Genomic DNA, 18,232 nt, shown 5'->3' on the forward strand with positions numbered 1-18,232 from the left:
GTTTGTATTGCAAAAACAAGCAGCTGCATGCAGATCAGGGCAGCGCCCGGGTACAGTCACCCAGAGCAAGTGTACTATGATGCCCTCATAAGCTTGACTTGTCTACAAGAGGCAAACATGCCTCTTTGACAAGCCTGCGATGCGATGTCTGAATACACAAACACTTCGCCGCACCAGAGCAAAGCTTCCGCATCCACCCTCACTGCACGAGAGGGTCAGCTGAGCCAGCTGAATCCCTCCAGGCTGTCTCCCTGGGGCTCCCCGTGCTTTCCTTATTGTAGAGACAAAACGGGAGCAAACGTACCCTTGTTCAGCTTGGCTTCATCATCTCCACGGAGCCTCGTGTTCTCACCGAGTGCCAGCTCGCTGGAAGGCAGCTGGCCCACCAAGTACCGCTTGGAGGGCTGGGGACGCTTCTGGTCTACACTTAGACTCTCAGCTTTGGGGCTAGGAAGCACCTTCCACTAGTTTGTAGCACATTGTGATCACCAAGAGCATCTTCCAGTCACTGTTATTTGCTTAACACACATGTAAGATGAGCCCAGAGCCCCGAGTGCCACAGATCCCGTAGGGAAGATGAGCAATGCATCAGCGATGCCTTACCCGAGGGATCTCGTTCCTCAGGGGGACACTTGTGCTGAGTCTAACATCAGCTGAACATTAATTGCAGATACATGGCTCCGAGCAATCCTCAGGGGCTGCTCGGTATCTGCCTCTCCAGCTCAGCAGCTGGGTGACCCTTCCCCACCAGTGAGCATTTGGGGTTGAATCTCTTAACGCTGTCCCAAGAAGAGGAGGTTTGTTACCCAAACCCAGCAGCAAAGAGGTACCAGCCACAACAACAAAAAAAAAAAAAGCAGTCAGCCTTAATTAGAAAGGAGTACTGGTGGCTGGAGGGCTTTTTGCTCTCTCCAATTCCAGGACCTGACTTCTGCCTGAAGGATCCTATTATCTCAATAAATATTGCTAATAATTGAGGCTCTGTCTGCTCTCCACAACGCTGTCCAGTTGACCGGCTGCTGGGAGCATTTAGAGACATCTATGTTATTTCTTAGTCAAAGCTGCAGTGTTAGCCTGGGGTATTAGTTCAGCGCTGAATAATTCTGTGCGGTCTCATTGATTAATCATACAGTTAAGTCTTGCAGGGTGGGAGTGTATGCAGGAAAGCCTCTAACTAGCCAACTAATTTAAGAAGTTGCTGAATGCACAGCCCAAGAGCACCGCACATTTATTTGTATTTCTTTATGCTGATGGGCTGTAAAACAGGCTTTTCCCAAAGCACTCCAAAGGGCAAGGAGCAGAGAGCCCAAGCTGTCCTTACTCATCCAAGCAGCCCACAGCTATGGAGATCAGATTAATGCCTGTCCAAGGCTGGTTTAAAAATATTCAGCAAACCCTGTGATTTGACAGAAAAATCAGGGGTTTGATGGGGAGAAGCGTGTCATGGTTTCTTTGGAAAGTTTTGTCTGCAGCGAAGAAAAGAACAGTTCTCCAGCCGAGGTCTTGAGTGCACGGTGAGGAACAGGAGACCTTCTGCTGGGGCATTTCACCTCCCACCCCAGAAGGTCTCGGTGCAATGTCCATTTGAGGGATAATCTGTCTGGACTCCCATCCCATAAGCAGCTGCACGTCATCCATCTCTTTGGCTTGTTCCTACTCTGGGGGCTTGAGCTATCATGGATCCCTTCTCTTTCATTCTCTTAAACTTTGCAGGCATGTAAAGGTTAACTCCATTTTCTTTGCTGTCAGGAATAACCCCCCCGCCCAACCCCAAACAACTCTTCCTATTTATATCCCTGTATTAATCAGAAAGGCTAGCACTTCTACATCTGTGATTAAAAATTAGGAGACTGGATTCTGTAGCGGTGCCTTATAATAATAACCAATCCTGGGAGCACAGTGGATGAATAATGGATCTTGGTTCTATGCTACTAGCTTCTTGCTTTCCCTCCTTTCTTCTCTTTTTATCTTTCATTCCTCTCTTCCTCCTCCTTTCCCAGGCTGGAGTTTGAGGCAGGAATACATCCATCCTTCATTTTGCAGAAGTTAGAGCTGTTGCGAGACATTGCCAATTCCTATTCATCAGACCCTCTCCTCCCCAACCAGATCCCCCGGTTAGTGAGCCTGGAGACCATCAATAATGCATGGCTACATGAATTACTGGGGATAGCAACCACTTACTTGGGAAGGAGAGAGAATGGGTCCTGATTACGTCTTCCCATCTCCTTAAGCAGCTCCCCAAGTCTTGCTGCTAATCCAATAGAGGAAAACAGGAGCAAAACAGTAGGTTAGACAACAAGGTTTTCTGGCCCAGGGAAGACAAGTGGTTCCATGCCTGGGGTTGTCCCCTGTCCCATGATGTCCCCTACGTTTCACGGGCAGCTAAGGGACAGGCTGGACCGCTTTGGGGGGGTGATGTTAAGCCCATGGCTGCAAAAAAAAGTCTTCAGCTGTCAGCCAGTGGGAAAGGACACCAGTCAGGAATATTAAACAACCCACTGCTAAAGTCCCTTCATTTAATTCCAAGATGCTTTTCAGAGAAAGGCTTGTGGGTTGGATTTTTTTCCCCTGCTCCACAAGATGAATTTCCAATATTTTACAAGCTGAGGTCAAATTCAATTAATAGCTTCAGTTAGGAGAAAAAAAACTACTAAAAATGTCATGTTTTTAAAAAACAGTATAAACTTATCCAATGAAGGGGTTGGTTTTTTTAAGAAGTGGAAAGAAATACTTGCTTAATAGTTAAATAGCATCAGAATGAGGCAGAATTTTCCACATTTTCATATTCAGGGCTGATGCATTTCAACTAACACAAACCACAGGTTTTCACATTTTTTTCACTCTTGTAGCCTGAAAAAAATGTACATCTTGGATCCATGTAGAAAAGCTTTTTTCCCCCCCAGTCCCTGGGTTCCACCCACTGAGCTGAAAAATCCCATTACTCACAGCATTTGGCAGATGTGTATGTGACCAGCCTTGTGTGCAACCAGCACATCTGCCTTGCCTACAAATCCTGTGCCGGTGCAGGCAGCCACCTTTGAATTGTCAGAGAACATAATCCCTTTCCATCTCCTGACTTCAGCCCAGCGCTGGAGGAGCCAGCGAGGAGTTTTTAAATATTTCTCAGGAGCAGAAGCAGAGACATACTTGGGGATTTCAGAGCCCGACTTCGGCATTCACTTTGCGGGGCTCAGCCTGGTGCCAGCCAGCTCGGGGAGGGGGAAGCAGCTCCACTTTGGTGGAAAATCGGCAGGTTTCCCCCAGCTGCATCCTCTCGGTAAGGATGCTGAGGGTAGGAGGCTTTTGCAGCAATTTCTTCCTACGTCCCTCGCTAGTATGAGCTCTTTCGCTTGGGCAAGAGGGGCTGCAACATGGATGCCTTTCCACGGTGTCGTCCGTGTTTCTGTTGGCTTCCCAATGCTGCGTGGACCCCAAGAGCTCCTGAAACAGGCCACGAGGTGGCTGGGCAACATGTCTACCTGTAGCAAAACCTGCGTTTGGTTGCCCAAAGGATCTGGTTGGGAAGAGTAGACTGACAGCTCTCCAGACCTCTCCATCTTCAGAGCAGGTCTTGGCTAGAGCAGACCCAGTCAGGGTACCAGAGATGAAAGATCCTTTCTGCAGGATGAAAGGACAGCCCCTCTCTCCAACTGAATTTCCTACCCATGCTGGGGGTGTTTAGAGATGCCAGGCTTCAAGAGCTAGTCACAAAAGAGGAGACCACGCTCAGGTGCCCCTCATCTCCTGCTTCCATCCCTCCTTGTCTCTGGCATGAAGTGCTTCCAACACAAGAAACAGAGATGCCCAGGGACTGCGTGATACCAGCAAAGCCACATCCCGTAACGAGGATGCAGCCTCACACAGGCTGTCAGGCTGAGGTGGTTTCAAAGGAAGGTTGAGATCTTAAACGTCTCCTTGACACCCCCGGCAAAATCTGCTTTCAGAGGGAGGCACTTAAAAGACTCACCGTGGCGAGAGGGAGCCTGACCGAACGAGAGTAGTTCCGCAACCTTTTGTGCGATGAGACAGCAGCACAGACGATGAGTGAAAGCAATAGGAAATCAAAGCAGAGCAAGGGAGCGCTCAGGGGTTCCTCCATCCCTCCGAGACAGAGGGCTGGCAAGGGAGCCCTTTTCAAAGGCAGGCATCTGGAAACCACGCACCATAATAAGCTGTTCCCACCTGAGTACAATAGGTAACGGTCCAAATCCAGCTTCCCTGCCCTTCTCCTCCAAGTCACCCTCACCTACCTTCCAATTTGCAGTCAGAGGAACAGGGGTCAAAGCAAAGCCCCTCCAAGCCCCATATCCTGTGTCCAGCAGCCGCCAATTATTGTTGCCTGGGGAAGAATGGAAGAGCAGGGCCAGCAAGGCAAGGCTATTTCTTTCCAATACTTTCCATCCTCCCACACTTCGAAGCTCAGGGACATCCTGGGCCGGAGGTTTTTCTACATATTTAGTAGCCCTTGGTAGAATTCTCTACCACAGGCTTGATCCTTCATATTACTGCAAAGCTCAGGCAGCCACCTGGCCCGCGTCCCCTCTAAAACTGCAGCCAGTTTCTGCCGCTGTAGTCCAAATCTAGGGCGCAGCTTTCGCGTCAGCAGCAAAAGGCAAGCTGGCTATAACGTGGTGAGGTGGGGTTGCATGCTGCCACAGCCCCATCAAAGCCAGCTGCAGAGATTTGAGAGGTCACAGTTCCAGTCCTAGCAGCCCAGACCCCACAGGTAACTCCAGGAAGGTTGGTTTAATGCTAGCAAATAACCTTGTTTCCTCTATGCTTTTTCCTTGCAGTTCCTCCAGATGATCCTGTCATTATGGGGGGGCCCATCATCAGCCTGAGAGCAGGAGACCCCCTCAACTTGACCTGCCACGCGGACAACGCCAAGCCAGCAGCCTCCATCATCTGGCTGCGGAAAGGAGAAGTCATCAATGGAGCCACCTACTCCAAGGTGAGGCAGGATGGGGCTGGGGACACACACCGTGCTCTCCCCTCGCCTCAGAAAGGTGTACCAGGCCTGGCACCGCTCTTCACGCAGCCCCAAAACATCTAGGGCAGTGCCTTCAGCTCTGCGGAGCTGGGACTTTATTCCTTTACTGAGAGATTTTCTTTACTGGGAGAGTGGTGAGACACTGGAATAAGCTGCCCAGGGAGGTGGTGGAGTCACCATCACTGGAGGTGTTCAAGGAACATGTGGACGTGGCACTGTGGGACATGGTTTAGTGGGCATGGTGGGGTTGGGGTGATGGTTGGACTTGATGATCTTACAGGTCTTTTCCACCCTTCGTGATTCTGTGACTCTCACCCTACATCACCCCATACAACCTTCCCAAGGGAGAGGCTGGGAGGAAAATAGTCAGGAGGATGCAAGTGAGAAACTGCAAACTGTCACCAAAATGGGCTCTGGTCTGAATTTGGCTGGCTTTTCGTACCCTCTCACGGCTTATAATGGCCTGGCATGCCCACTTCTTCCCCCAAAATCCTACCTGGGTGTGGTGTTAATATTGTGTGCAGCACCATGCAGCCAGCACCGACCTGGCCTTGGCTGTAGCAGAACCTCTGGATCTAAAAGTAGTTGCAGTGACATCTGTCCCCTCCTCCAACTGCAATTTTCCATGAAAAATTGTCAGGGCTGTTGGCATTTTTTAATTTAAACGGAAAGCCTTTATTGGGTCATAAAGGAAAACATCAAAGAGCAATCAACAGTGTACTCAGAATGAGTACCCACATGTTCTCCTGTTTATAGATGCCTGATGTCTGCTAAGTGCTAAAGATTCAGCAACACTTGACATTTCTAATGAAATTTTCTAAAGAACAAAATTTGAGACATAAAATGGGTCAGTTTGCAGCCATTTGTAATGCAAGCAAACTTCAAAGTCAGGAGTCAAAGGCATTCCTCTCAAAGCTCCTGAAGATCTTTTAATAAACATTTCACCCTCTGCTACCACTGTGAAGCCTCCACCCAGCTTTGTTCCAGCACCGTCCCGATCTGCTTGGAAAAGCAGAGGAGCCAAAACACCCTCCTCTCCTCCTCCCTGTCACTCTGCAGAGCACATTGATATCTCAGCTGAAGCTGAGCTACTTCTTATAGCTGATGGGTGTGAACAGAGGGGGAAATTGCCCCATCTCCCTGTGTGCCATGCAAGAGGCAGCACTAATTAAAGCCAGAGAGAACTGACCTCTCCCTCTCTCAAATCAAGTGGAATTAATTAAAATCCAGGCCATCAACATGCAGTTGTTTATAGCTTATTTTGCTCAACCCAAGCTGCCTTCTCCACTGCAGACGGCGCAGACCTGGCCCTGGGGAGCCAACATCTAAGCCCTTTCCCTTTCAGACCCACAAGTAACAGGTATCAGAGAAGAACACCCCTCCTTTATTTTTCTTTAAAATATTTCCAACAAAAAAAAATCTTCCAAAGCAGAGCTTTCAGGCTGCAGCTCCATCTCACATGCAGTACAGAGATTTCCATGGCATTTTAAGCAGCTAGCCGGAATGGTCCGGAAGGGGAATCCTCTTCTGTATGAGGGAAGCATCTTCCCCTTTTCCCAGGGTCAGAGGGATGGTGTTGACTGATCTGGTGATGTTGAACCTCAGTTTCTCCTGACTTACTGGAGATTTTCATGAGGCCCTTCCACAAATTCTTCCTGGCCACGAGCAGGGAAAAGCAATGCTCCAGGGCAAGGCATGCACAGGGTGGTCGCCTCAAGCACTGCAGTCCCCACCCATGCACGAGAACACTAGCTTGACCATTTTTTGTGACCATCTTAACCTTGTGAAACGTTAAAAAAGAAAACCACCCTTCAGAAAAACTAATGGCCAGTTTTAGCATGGGAGGTTTTGATTTTTCGGGGTCTGAGAAACCTTTCCCTTTTTAGGCTCCCTTTAAGATCATGTCTCAGTTTTCCTCTTTTTCAGTAATAAGTAAAACCCAACCCAGATTTCATTTGATCCAGATACTCCAGCCAACCAAGAAGAAACACTGTTCAGGTTACCGATTCCCTGAAACCATTTATACTGAGCGATAATTCCTTTGTTTCTCTCAATTCCCAGTCCACCAACTGATGTAACATGCAGCCCCCTGCAATCACAGCCAGGCAGTACAGAATAGCCATAGGTGACTGAAACCCCCCCATAGAATCATAGAATCGTTTAGGTTGGAAAAGACCTTTAAGATCATCAAGTACAACCATAAACCTAGCACTGCTAAGTCCACCACTAAACCATATCCCTAAGTGCCTCATCCACACATCTTTTAAAAATATATAAATATAAAATATGTAAATATATGTTAAATATATAAAAAAATATAAAAATATATAAATATAAAAACATACTTACCCTGATCCCTATTGAAGGGGGCAGGAAACAGTCCCTATAGCCATAGAGGGTATTATAGGAGCCTGCAGGGTTTGGGGGCTAACCCAGAGCTCGGGGCACTTTGGGGGGGAGGTCCTGCACAGACTTAGGGTTCACCACATCCTCAGCACCAGAAGTGGGGTGTTCCACAAGGGAAGGGCACACAGGGTGACATGAAGCAAGCACAGGGCAGCATCCTTACCACCAAGGGCACAGCACCAGAGAGGTTTGGTCATCATAGAAGGGTCAACCACAGCACAGCACCCTACAGAAAGGCCATAGTGATGAGGCAGCTCCAAGACCAAGCCAGAAAACCCCATCCCCATCAGAGCCTGAGCTAGAGCTGGAGCTTAAATACAGCTCCTGGGCCTATGGGTGGAGGGCGCTTGGGTAGAGGCCCCAGATGGGGTTTGTCAGGGAAATTAAGGACCGTTGGTGCCCTCAGGCCCTGACGATCATGTACTAATAGGTCCTGGTCCTGCTTCTCCCCAGCTTCTGGGCTGATTATGGTGACAATTTCTCAGCGCCGTTCCTTGTCTAGTGCCTGACAGAGGCACAAATCTATATGCGTAAGTGCTGTGTCACGATGAACCCAGGTGGTGAAAGCTTTAGTCTTGCTGCCATATGTTTATAATTCAATAAAGCACTTGTCTTACATTGTGAGGAGGAAACTTGAAGGATACAGACTTAGAGAGAAAAACTGCCTGGCAGGGTCCAAAATACATAGTTATGGGACAGGTGTATCCATGGGCATTTACCACTATTATTAACGCTGGGAAAAGCTGTGTTTCTGGCATTTCTGGTCCCCGGAGGTTGTTAACACACCAAAGAGAGGTCAGAGGGAAGCCCAGAGAATGATTAAAAGATTGAAAACCATGCAACATCTTGAGAGCCTCCGAGGGCTCCATCGGTTTAGTTACCAAAGACGGGGCTACAGGGTGACATGGCCATGGTCTGTAAGAACTTGCAGGAGGATTAGGAGTTTGATAAGGCATGGCTCCCAGGGCTCGCCGATAAAGGCATGGCAGGGCACCACGGCTGGAAGTCAAAGTCAGATAAGTCTGGGGAAGAAACAAGGGGCCAAGGCTGAGCAGCTAGAGCTGGTTAACCGCTGCTGTACCAGGCTCGAGGCTGTGGATCTTCAGCATCCTCGGGTGGACATCACGGTGATCACCAGCACGAGGCGAGCCAGAGTGGTGATGATTTACCATGGGCTGGGCTGGACCACTGCACAGCAGCCAGGGACCCGTGGCCAGGATCTGTCCTGTGCTGCTGGCAGCCAGCATCACCACTCATTGCTATGTAAAGTGGCCCAGGCAGTTTTTTGCAGTCACCTGGCAGAGGTACAGAAGGTGACAGCAGGTTCAAGAAGCCGGTTGCCCTATCTGTCCCCTGGCTCCCTCTTTCCTGGGATGGCGGGTGACGTGTATCTTACTGGAGCTGTGATTCCCGGGTCTAGGCACAGAAGGGCTGGAGGGAAGCAGATGGGAGCTAAGTGCCCAATTCCCAGGGAAGTGCAGTGAAATTTGTCTATGCTATTCCCCTAAGGCTTCTTGGCAGATTCCAGCCAGAGGAACTGTTATTGCAGAGAGCGCTGCTTGGCTGAGAAACTCGTACGAGCGAGGGCTAGCTGCGTGTGTGCAGAGCCTGGCACGACTCTCGGCCAGGGAAAGGGGTCCCTCTCCCGTAGAAAACTGCCTTATCTCTGTTTCTCCTCCCACAGACACTTCTCCGGGATGGCAAGAGGGAGAGTATCATGAGCACCCTTTTCATCGCCCCCTCCGACATTGAGAATGGGGAGAGCATCGTCTGCCGCGCCACCAACAAAGCCATTCCCAGCGGGAAGGAGACCTCCGTCACCATTGATATCCAGCGTGAGTACACGGCCGGCTAAGCTACCTCTGGGTACTGTGTGATCCCAGCCTCCTTGCTCTCTCCATCGCTGCCCCAGGGCTGCCTGCCTGGGTCTGACTCCAGTCAGGAGCAGGGTGTTGGGATTTGGGGGTTTCCCTTAACTGGGATTTACTGGTACATTGATACAGTGAAGTCAGAGACAGGAGACCTCATCTTCCCTAAACTCCCTGGGGCACCAGACGGACACGAACACCCACGGGGACAGGCTGCTTCCCAGCTTTTGTGTCTTGTGTCCACGGTTTTGAGCAAAAGCAGCACCAGCTGCCACGCTCTGGGTGGCCGGTAGGCATTGCACGTGGATGGACTGTGTGCCCTGATCCAGGTCTCTGGGGTCTCTGGAGCAGGGATAGATCCCAAATGTCTTTGGCTGAGAAAGCAGCATCTCTGGACACGGCCAGTAGCAGAGATAAGGCCCAGTAAGATTTCTGGTACAAAAATGCGTGTTTCCAGTCTTACAAGCTGTTCAACGGTAAGGTTTTTGTATTGTTCTCCACTGAGATAGCGTGTTAGACACCTAATCGGTGGGAAGTCCCCCTCCCGTGAAATGCAGCTAGTGTCAGTCACCATCTGATGGGGCCAGGCCATATCATTTACCCTTTACTGAAAATCCATGAAGCAAAATCTTCCTTCCTCAACAATTCACATCCCACAGATCTCTTCCCTCCTTCTCTCCAATAGCTGTTGCTCTCAGGCTCATCCTGACCTCCCTCCAGTCAGGCTTCATTTGCACACACAATTCCTGCAGCTGTATTTACCAACAATTTGCAAATGCAGGGTGTTCAATATTAGCATGCCAGCTGCTTTCCAGAGTCCAATTAAAACTGGCTGAACAAACTCAAGCACAGCAGAAAATTCACCATTTAAGACTTCCAGCTTTTGCTGCCGGAAGATTAACAGGCTCTCGGGTCACTGGATAGCATGTCCTGACAGAACCGGCCAGATAAAATGAGATAATAGCATGGGTTATTTCACAGCCGGCAAACAGTTACAATAGCTGGAGACGCACACGCATTCTCACAAACAACGCAAAGCCGGAGACATCATTACACTGTGCTGTACAGTGCGGGGCAGGAGACGTGAGCTGAATCCCTGAGCCTGATGAAATCTGCTTTGGAAAGAGAAAGACCCAATAAAGAACACCAATTTCCACTCCGAGCCATTAAATACTCCATGCTGTGAAAGTAATAATAATAATATCCTATCCAGCTATTAAAAGTATGTTGTTCTTAATGGGGTTTAATGAGGACATCAATTTCCCAGTGCTGGATGGGTGATGGAGGGATAGAAAAGTACCAAGATGGATTAACCAGCCTGCGGTGGGGTGGATTTCATCCCGGCTGCAAGAGCCTACTCAAGCTGCTGCCCAGTCCATTAGGTTTCAATCCCAACCTGGTAGGCAATTGGCTGCTTTCGCTTTGCAAAGAGCTAAAGGTACTTTTCTTAAGCAAAAATTATCTGGGCCATTCATTTCTCTTGGGGAACTGTCCTGGGCAAGGCTGGCTGCGAAGGCAAAGTAGGCTGCGTACCCTCCTGCACGCCCTCGGCGATGAAATGAGGTCCTTCCCGTGGGTCTTCTTCCAACAGCTAGCAGAGAAGCAGCACCTTGAGGGGGGGAAGAAAGAAGTGGTTTCTGCAAGAAGAAGGGAGGAGGCAGCAGTTGTTGGCCGGTGAGCTTCCCCCAGCCTGGCCCAACCTGCCGCGTTTCACCCTGGAGCCTGCACATCTCCCCCTCCGCTCTTCACGCCGTAGCGAACATCGCCCAGCTGCAGGGTTTGAAAGAGACGGCCTGGCAAAATAATCCCAGGGAACCAAAAATAATCCCTCCCAGGAAGCAGCAGCTTGGTAAAATCACTCCTCCTGCTTTCGTTTTCTTTTGCAAACTCCAAAGAGCATCAAAAATGCTCCCGCTCAGCAAAGAAACACCAGGGTGGGGGTTATTTCCTACGCAGGGCGTATGCGCGTGGTGGGAGAGAATATCCTCTTCCAACTGATGCAAAGTTGAAGTTTGGCTCCCATCAATCTCATGCAGGCACTGCCTGCCAATCTTCACAGCAATGAAATAGCTGAGTCATAAAACCCTCCCCTTCAAAAAAAAAAAAAGGGGGGGGGGAAGGAACTAAAAAAAAACCCGAGAGCAGGGTCTGTAATGGAAACACTAAGCGACTCCAGCTGGAACATCTGTTCAATGTGATTTCCGTTCCACCAGCCACATCAAAGTCAGCCTCCTGTGAGTTATGCGCCGAACATCACAAGTGGGATTAAAATCATGTTTAATAGTTTGATATGCCATAAACTATTTATACTGCCAGAGCCCAGTGGCTCTGTGGAAATGCACATCCAGCGTGCCGGGATGGGGAGGAGCACGGTTATTGCTTATCCAAAGCTGTTTGCTCCAAGCTTCTGCACACACATGTGCAGTTGCTCATTTTTACACCTTTTTTTTTTCACGGCAGGAAGAGATTTGAGTGCATCTGTATTTTTTTGCAGGAGGTGGGAGTAGGAGAAAGAAAGTGGAGGGTCAGTGGACCAGGGTGGTGAGCAAACCAAGGGTCACATCGCTGTGTTGGAGGGTCTCCTGCTGTGTTTATCCTTGTAGCACTGGAGTATTTTATTCCCTTTTGGGCTTCCTACTGGGGAGTGTGAAAGCCCAGAGCCGAAGAAGCATCTGCTTCCAGCTCCTCATTCCTCCTCATTTGGCCCACAAGCTACTTTTGGATTCAGGGGGGAGGTTTGGAAGGGCTTGTCTGGGGGTCCGGAGGGGAGAGGAGCGTGGAGAGGGATTGCACCTGACAGCGCAAGAGCCAGCACGCTGCCTGCAGCCCGTGGAGCTCAGCCCGTGACCCCAGCGATCATTTCCCAGGGGCTGATTTCAAACAGCGGGAGCTGAGGGCTTTGCTCAGGTGCCTCGCTGACTGCACGGCTGCTGAGGAGCGATGCTGGTCCCCCGGTGCGAGCGTGCTCGCGGGGGTACGCGGTACCCGGGCGTGCGAGCATTTGCATGCACGCTCTCCTCCCGGCCGCCTGTAGGCTGGCTCTATCTGATTCCATCATTCAAATTAATTACAAGAAGCCAGGCAGGAATTATAATTGTAAGCGAGTGGAATTACATTCTGATGAGTTACAATTTGTGTCTTTTTTTTTTTTTCTTTAAAACAGCCCAAAACACACTCGCACGCACAAACCCATGCTATCCGTGGCACCAGCCGCCTCGCAGGGAAGCGACCGCAATATTAGAAAGCCCAATCCCATTTGTGAAAGGCAAGATCAAAGACTTTAATTCATTTCCTTTGCTCTTTTTTTTTTTCTTTTTCATCTCCATTTTTTTTAATTTTGAGTGCAGGAGGGAGCCGGGCTCATTTTAATACAAAGAGGCTCCTCTGTAAATCGTAGGCACAGCTACTAAACCATCAAACAATGGGGAAGCTACTAAAGAGAAGTGTGATTCATACTTAACAAAGGAAGGTGATTAGCTGTTGTTGTATAACAATAGGGAAGTGTCAGGATGCCTGCAAATGAATTAGGAGCCCACTATATATCTCTGGGCTGTTATGTTAGGGAAGCTCATTTATATTCCCAACTGCGCCCATCTTTATTGTCATTTGAATTGCACATTTTAAAATGAGATTAGTGTAAATTGAAAATACCTATAATTTCCCCGTCATAATTTCCCATCAAGAAGGCAGGTGGCTTCGCTCGCAACAAAGCGGGGCTCTGGCTGGGTAAATATCACGGGGCCCAATGCGGTGGGGACGCGGCGGAGCAGGAGGCACTGCAGGACACCGGGATACTGCCGCACGCTGCCGGCCCTCTGCCTTTCCCTCTCCCGTCTCGCCCAGGCTGCCGCCCAGCCAAGGTCAGTGCCGCCTTGGAGACTCCCCCTTCGTCCCCAGCTGGTGGCCTTGCTGTAAGGATGATCCCAACACATCCCGTGCCTCGCAGGGAGAGACAGGCTGGAGTAACATAGGGTTGCTTTGGATCCTGTTCTGCTCTCCCGGCACACGGACAGACTTTCTGCTTTCCTATCCTCCCCTGCAGCTCTGCCAGCGCCAACCCTTCCCGTGCCTTTGCGGACAGCATCGCTTTATCCTCCTCAGCTCCTCAAACGCGTGAGGTTTCACCCGTTGCCATTACCTTTGCAAAGCAGTACCCAGAAGAGGGGTGGCCGTCACGCTGTTCTGGCATCAGTACGCCCAGTTAGAGCCCGTAGCCTCGAGCGAAGGCGTTCAGCAGTTGCCAGACAGCCAGGTCTTTACTGCAGGACGCTGGCTTGTGTATGGTGGAGGAAGCTGGTGGAGAGAAAAGCCGGCGGGGAAGCTTTCATCCCTATTAAACACAACGACACTCCGTGTGCGTTAGAGCCACGGCTTCACATCATCCGAGCAGTAAATCGAACATCCTACCACCTCCAGCCCTGCGACGCTGGCCCCGTTCTCCAGCGCTGGGCTCCAGGATGCCCAGCCGCACGTGATGCTAAGGGAGGGCCCCTGGGCAAGTGGGTACCAACCAGCGTCGCTTCCCTCAGGGCTGACCCCCAGCCCCATCTGCTTGGGCGCTGAGCGGGAGGGTGGCTGCTCAACTGCAGCCTTTCCCCATTCTCCGGCTGGGAAGGATGTTGCCAAGATATTTAGGAAGAGGAGAGAGGCAGCAGGTAGAGGTGAACGTGTAACGTGTCCTATTTTAGGATGTATTTTTGCATACGCTGCATCAGATTCCCACCTTAAGGGCAGGAGAGCCCCTCAGCTGGATCGATGAGCTGGCCTCAGCTCCTCTCCGCAGCCCCAACACAGTCTGCAACGGAAGAGCTGGTTCTTCAGGCACCTAGAAAACCTCTCCACAACACCATTTCTTTCTGCTTCTTCCCTCAGATGAGGTCCCGTCCTTAAAACCTAAAACTGGATGTCTAAAACCCCCTCTCAGACATCATGAAAAATTAAAACAACTCTGGATAGTCTTATTCCCCATCTAAGCATTGCACCCTTTTCTCTTCTCACTTGCTTTCATCGGTTCTCTCTTAAATTTTGTTTGCCGCTAAAGCATTTAGATGCTTATCATGTAAAAAGGAGAAGCGAAACTGAGCACCAGTTGGAAGAACCGAAAGGCCTGTGACACCAATAAGGACTTGGCGGAGATGATTAGGCTGATGAAAGAGCAGAAATGCCACTTTCAAGTTAGCGGATAGACAAAAGATCATCATTACACAAGGAGATATTAAATGGGAGCTTTTCAAAGCAGGCAAGTTTATTTCCTTAAAACGGGAATCAGAGCCAGCGTTAACGTTTTTGAAGTGAAATGCTACATCAAATGGTGTGCGTGGTTCCCCTTTCTGTCTTATTTACTGCAGCCCTCCAAGACAAGAGCAATGTGCGTGACGCGAGCCTGTCTTACGAAGTCCTAAACATCATATCACAGCATCAGGGTGTCTCAGGGCTTTTGCCGTGTTTTCTTACCACCAAATTTTGCTTTCCAGACTCAGAAGCTTGGCAGGCAGCGGGCAAGGGGATGCTGTGCCACAGCTTCGTGTCGCTCATGGGCTTGTCGCTGTCTCTTTGCAGACCCACCCCTGGTGAACTTGTCGGTGGAGCCGCAGCCGGTCCTAGAGGATAACACTGTCAAGTTCCACTGCTCCGCCAAGGCCAACCCTGCCGTCACCCAGTACAGGTAAGGCAGCCACGCTGCTCATCGACACCACCCATCTTGCTCCAGCCCTCCGCTGAGAGCTTCTCACATTCCCCACCATGCAAAGTTATTTCCTCCCGGTGACCCAAGAGCGCTCAGCAGCTCTGGCTGCGGTTTCTGGTGGCTATTCCACTTGCTCCCATGTTTATCGCTGCTTGGTGGTCGTTCTAGCTCATCCCCATGGCCTCTGCTGTCCTCCGGCCAGGGGATGCGATGGCTGGAGCCAGACACAGCCCCTGATCGCCGCAGAGCAGCAGAGACCTGCTGTGGCACGGTCTTCTTCCCAGCATCCCCGCTCCGACGGCTCCCCAACGCTGCTCTTGCCTTGATGATGTTACACTCTGCATTAGGCCGTCTGCTCCGTTTTGCTGCATGCAGCAAGTCCTCGGTCAGACATTCATTGGCGCTTTGGAGTGGATTAAGAGGCCTGGCACCGAGCTGGCAGAGCCATCTGTTTGGGGACATAACGAGCAAAGCACACCGAGTGAAAAGTCTATTATGGGAAAATTCCTTTTTTTTTTGCATACTCTTTTATGATTTGAACAGTACAACTCTATTGCCGTCTCCGTGTAACCCTTAAGCAACCACCATAAGCGGTTCTAAGCCCATCAGCGTGGAGCAGAGCTCAGAAGGGGCCAGAGCAGAGGTGCCTGGGCTGGAGATGTGGGCATCCATAGGGGATGGGCTCTCCTTGAGCGGGACATTCTCCTTGAGTGGGTAGGGTCATCGTTACCACTTGGGATCTTCAATCAGAGCTCCAGTGAGCTCAGAGCAGGCCACGAGCAGTTGAGGGGCTCAGTTTGGCGCTGATGAGGCCATCACAGGAGGAAAAATTGCATCACTTGCAACTGCAGTAGGTCCGGGCAGAAGGCAGTGCATGGGGCTCCCTGCCTGCACCCCTCCGCTGAGGCAGTCCCATCCCTCCCGTCATCACTAGTCATCAGGATACCGCAGGGTTGGATGAGCAGGACTGCAACCACAGCCGTACCCTGCAGCAGCGAGGCTCATTGCTCCCAGTGTTGCATTCGGTCGGTCTTGTTCACTGCGGAAGGTACGGAGGTGGCTCTGCACCGAGCAGAGTCGCTGCTGTGGGCTCTTGGGTGTGGGTATGAGGGCTGCTAGCATTAGAAAACACCCCTTCTCTCAAAGGTTTCTTAGTCTAAGCAGACAATAATATGTGTATGGAAAGCGGGGTGGGTTGTCATCACACTTTGGGAGAAGGGTGCATCATGCTCAGCCTCCTGGCTCCAGCTCGTGGTCGGGAGGGCGCGTGTCTGAGCCAACGCGGAGACGTTTCACAGCAACCAGGTACACCCCCGTCCCACCGCTGCAATCAGCTGCTCATCCCTCCTGCCTTGAAGTTACGAGTGTGCACACACAGGCATGCAATCAGTTCTGGTTTTGCAACAGCGTCAGTTGATAATAACAGAGGAGGCACCTCCGGGGACAGGTTACCATGACCCGCCTCCTGTTCGGCTCGTACAGCTTAATTAGTACAATCGAGTTTGCTGGTAGGAACGATTCCTTCCGGCTGGATATCTGCTATCAGCACAACAAAGGAATAATTGCGTTCCTAGTTACACAGAAGAGTTATTAATTTGAGAAGTCAATTAATGTCAAAGATACAAATAGCCCTGTTTTCATATTTACAGTTAGGAGGAAAACAAAGTGCGTGACAATCTGGGGAAGGATCTGGGCGAACATCCCACGTGGGTCTTACGCCGTGATTGATTCTGGTGCAGTCGAAGGCAAACCAACCACCTTTGGCCGAGGAACCAGACGGTGGCAAGAGCTTAGCAAAATTTCTGCTCCAAAGACGGGGCATCTAGCCTGATCCTCAGCCATAAGGGCTTTCACATCATCCCTGAACCCCCACTGGGCTCATCCCCTGTACAGTGGAGCAGCCGTGAAGGCTCCCATCCAGGTTTTCTCCTAACTCTTGGGTGCTTCCACCCTCTGGGTACGTGGCTCTCCCTGGCCAAAACAATGCTGGATTGCTTTTCTCCACCAAATAGCAGATGGACCCGCCACGCTTCTCCTGTCTTTGGTGCCGTCTCGTTAGCGCGGGGTTTTTGCTGTCCCCTGTATCTACAAACGCCGCCCGCAGCCCTCTTCTTTCCTCCTCGCCCAGCCCAAGGCCACGTGTCTTGTCACCCTTCCTGTTGCCTGAGCGTTGGGATTTCTGCTTTGCTGCGAAGTGCTTCGTGACTCGTTTCATGATGGACTTTACTATCAAAACTAATTGCATGGGTTTTTTCAGGTTATGTTTTCTCATAAATGGGATTGGGGGGGTGGCGGGGGGGAGAGGCATAAAAATTCAAGCACTTTGGGATTCTCATTTTTTAAGTTCCCTTAACATCTTAACATAACACAAAGCTTTTTCCCTACCACTGTGACAAGCAAACAGGATTCAGCAGCGCACAGCAGGGCTCCCTTCCACTTAATGGCTCGGATTGATTGCGGGAAGATTCATTTTCCTTCCAAAAGATCCCAAAGCTCTTCACTAACTATGTAAAGGCGGCAGATGATTCTGCACCAAAGCTTGGAGTCCTCCGGAGCGGGACACCCGAGCAAGGAACCCCCTGCACCTTCACCACTGACTAGGGGTGGGACGTGCGAAGCCCCAAGACTGAGCTTCTTGGAGGTGTGAAAAGGCAGAAGATGAGCTCGGTGTCATCCCCGGGGCCACTCGGGAGCCTGTCACTGGGGAAAATGAACTTATTCTGCCTTAAAAACGAACAATAGAGAGAAGGTGTGATATTTTTTTTCCTCCCTGGGGAGACAACCACTCTAATATATCGCCTATGGCTTCCCTCATCCTCGGATAGAGATACCAGATCTTGGTCTTCAGCCGACATTTATTTTTAATACCTCCCAATATGTTTGTCAGTAAACAGCCCTGAACACACAGGAAAAATGTCTAAACAACATAAATCCCCTTTTCTGGGCATAAATCCACACCCAGCTCCGCAGGACCATCCCTGCTTCGAATACACGAGCAAGCTGTCACCTTGCTTGAATTTGCAAGGGGCGATGAGTTTTGCATCGGGTTTGCACCCCGGGTTTTTCTGGCTGGGAAAAGCAAGCGAGGTCGAGCATCCTACCCAAAGGCTTCACCCACAGATGCTTGGCTGGGAAGCATCCATGCACCGTGCTGCTCGTTAGCAATAAGGCGCTAAGCCAGTCCTGGGGTTTTAAGCACAGACCCCTCACTCTCTTCGTTAGGGTGGTAAGGGAAAAGAAGCAAAATTCAGCAAAATTTCCCAGGAGATAAAAATCTCCTTC

At 50.4% G+C, this 18,232-nt stretch overlaps 1 protein-coding gene across 1 annotated transcript in view; it reads left to right on the plus strand.

Annotated features, from left to right (window-relative positions):
• The window catches only part of KIRREL3 (kirre like nephrin family adhesion molecule 3), a 134,298-nt gene that overhangs the window by 69,089 nt on the left and 46,977 nt on the right, over positions 1 to 18,232 (plus strand). The window contains exons 5-7 of the mRNA XM_059829567.1: positions 4,794 to 4,951; positions 9,081 to 9,231; positions 14,824 to 14,929. Of these exons, the coding sequence (XP_059685550.1) occupies positions 4,794 to 4,951; positions 9,081 to 9,231; positions 14,824 to 14,929 (415 nt within the window). The remainder of the gene's footprint in view (positions 1 to 4,793; positions 4,952 to 9,080; positions 9,232 to 14,823; positions 14,930 to 18,232) is intronic.

The sequence above is a fragment of the Gavia stellata genome, chromosome 26 (genome assembly GCF_030936135.1).
Source record: "Gavia stellata isolate bGavSte3 chromosome 26, bGavSte3.hap2, whole genome shotgun sequence".
Lineage (NCBI taxonomy): Eukaryota > Metazoa > Chordata > Aves > Gaviiformes > Gaviidae > Gavia > Gavia stellata.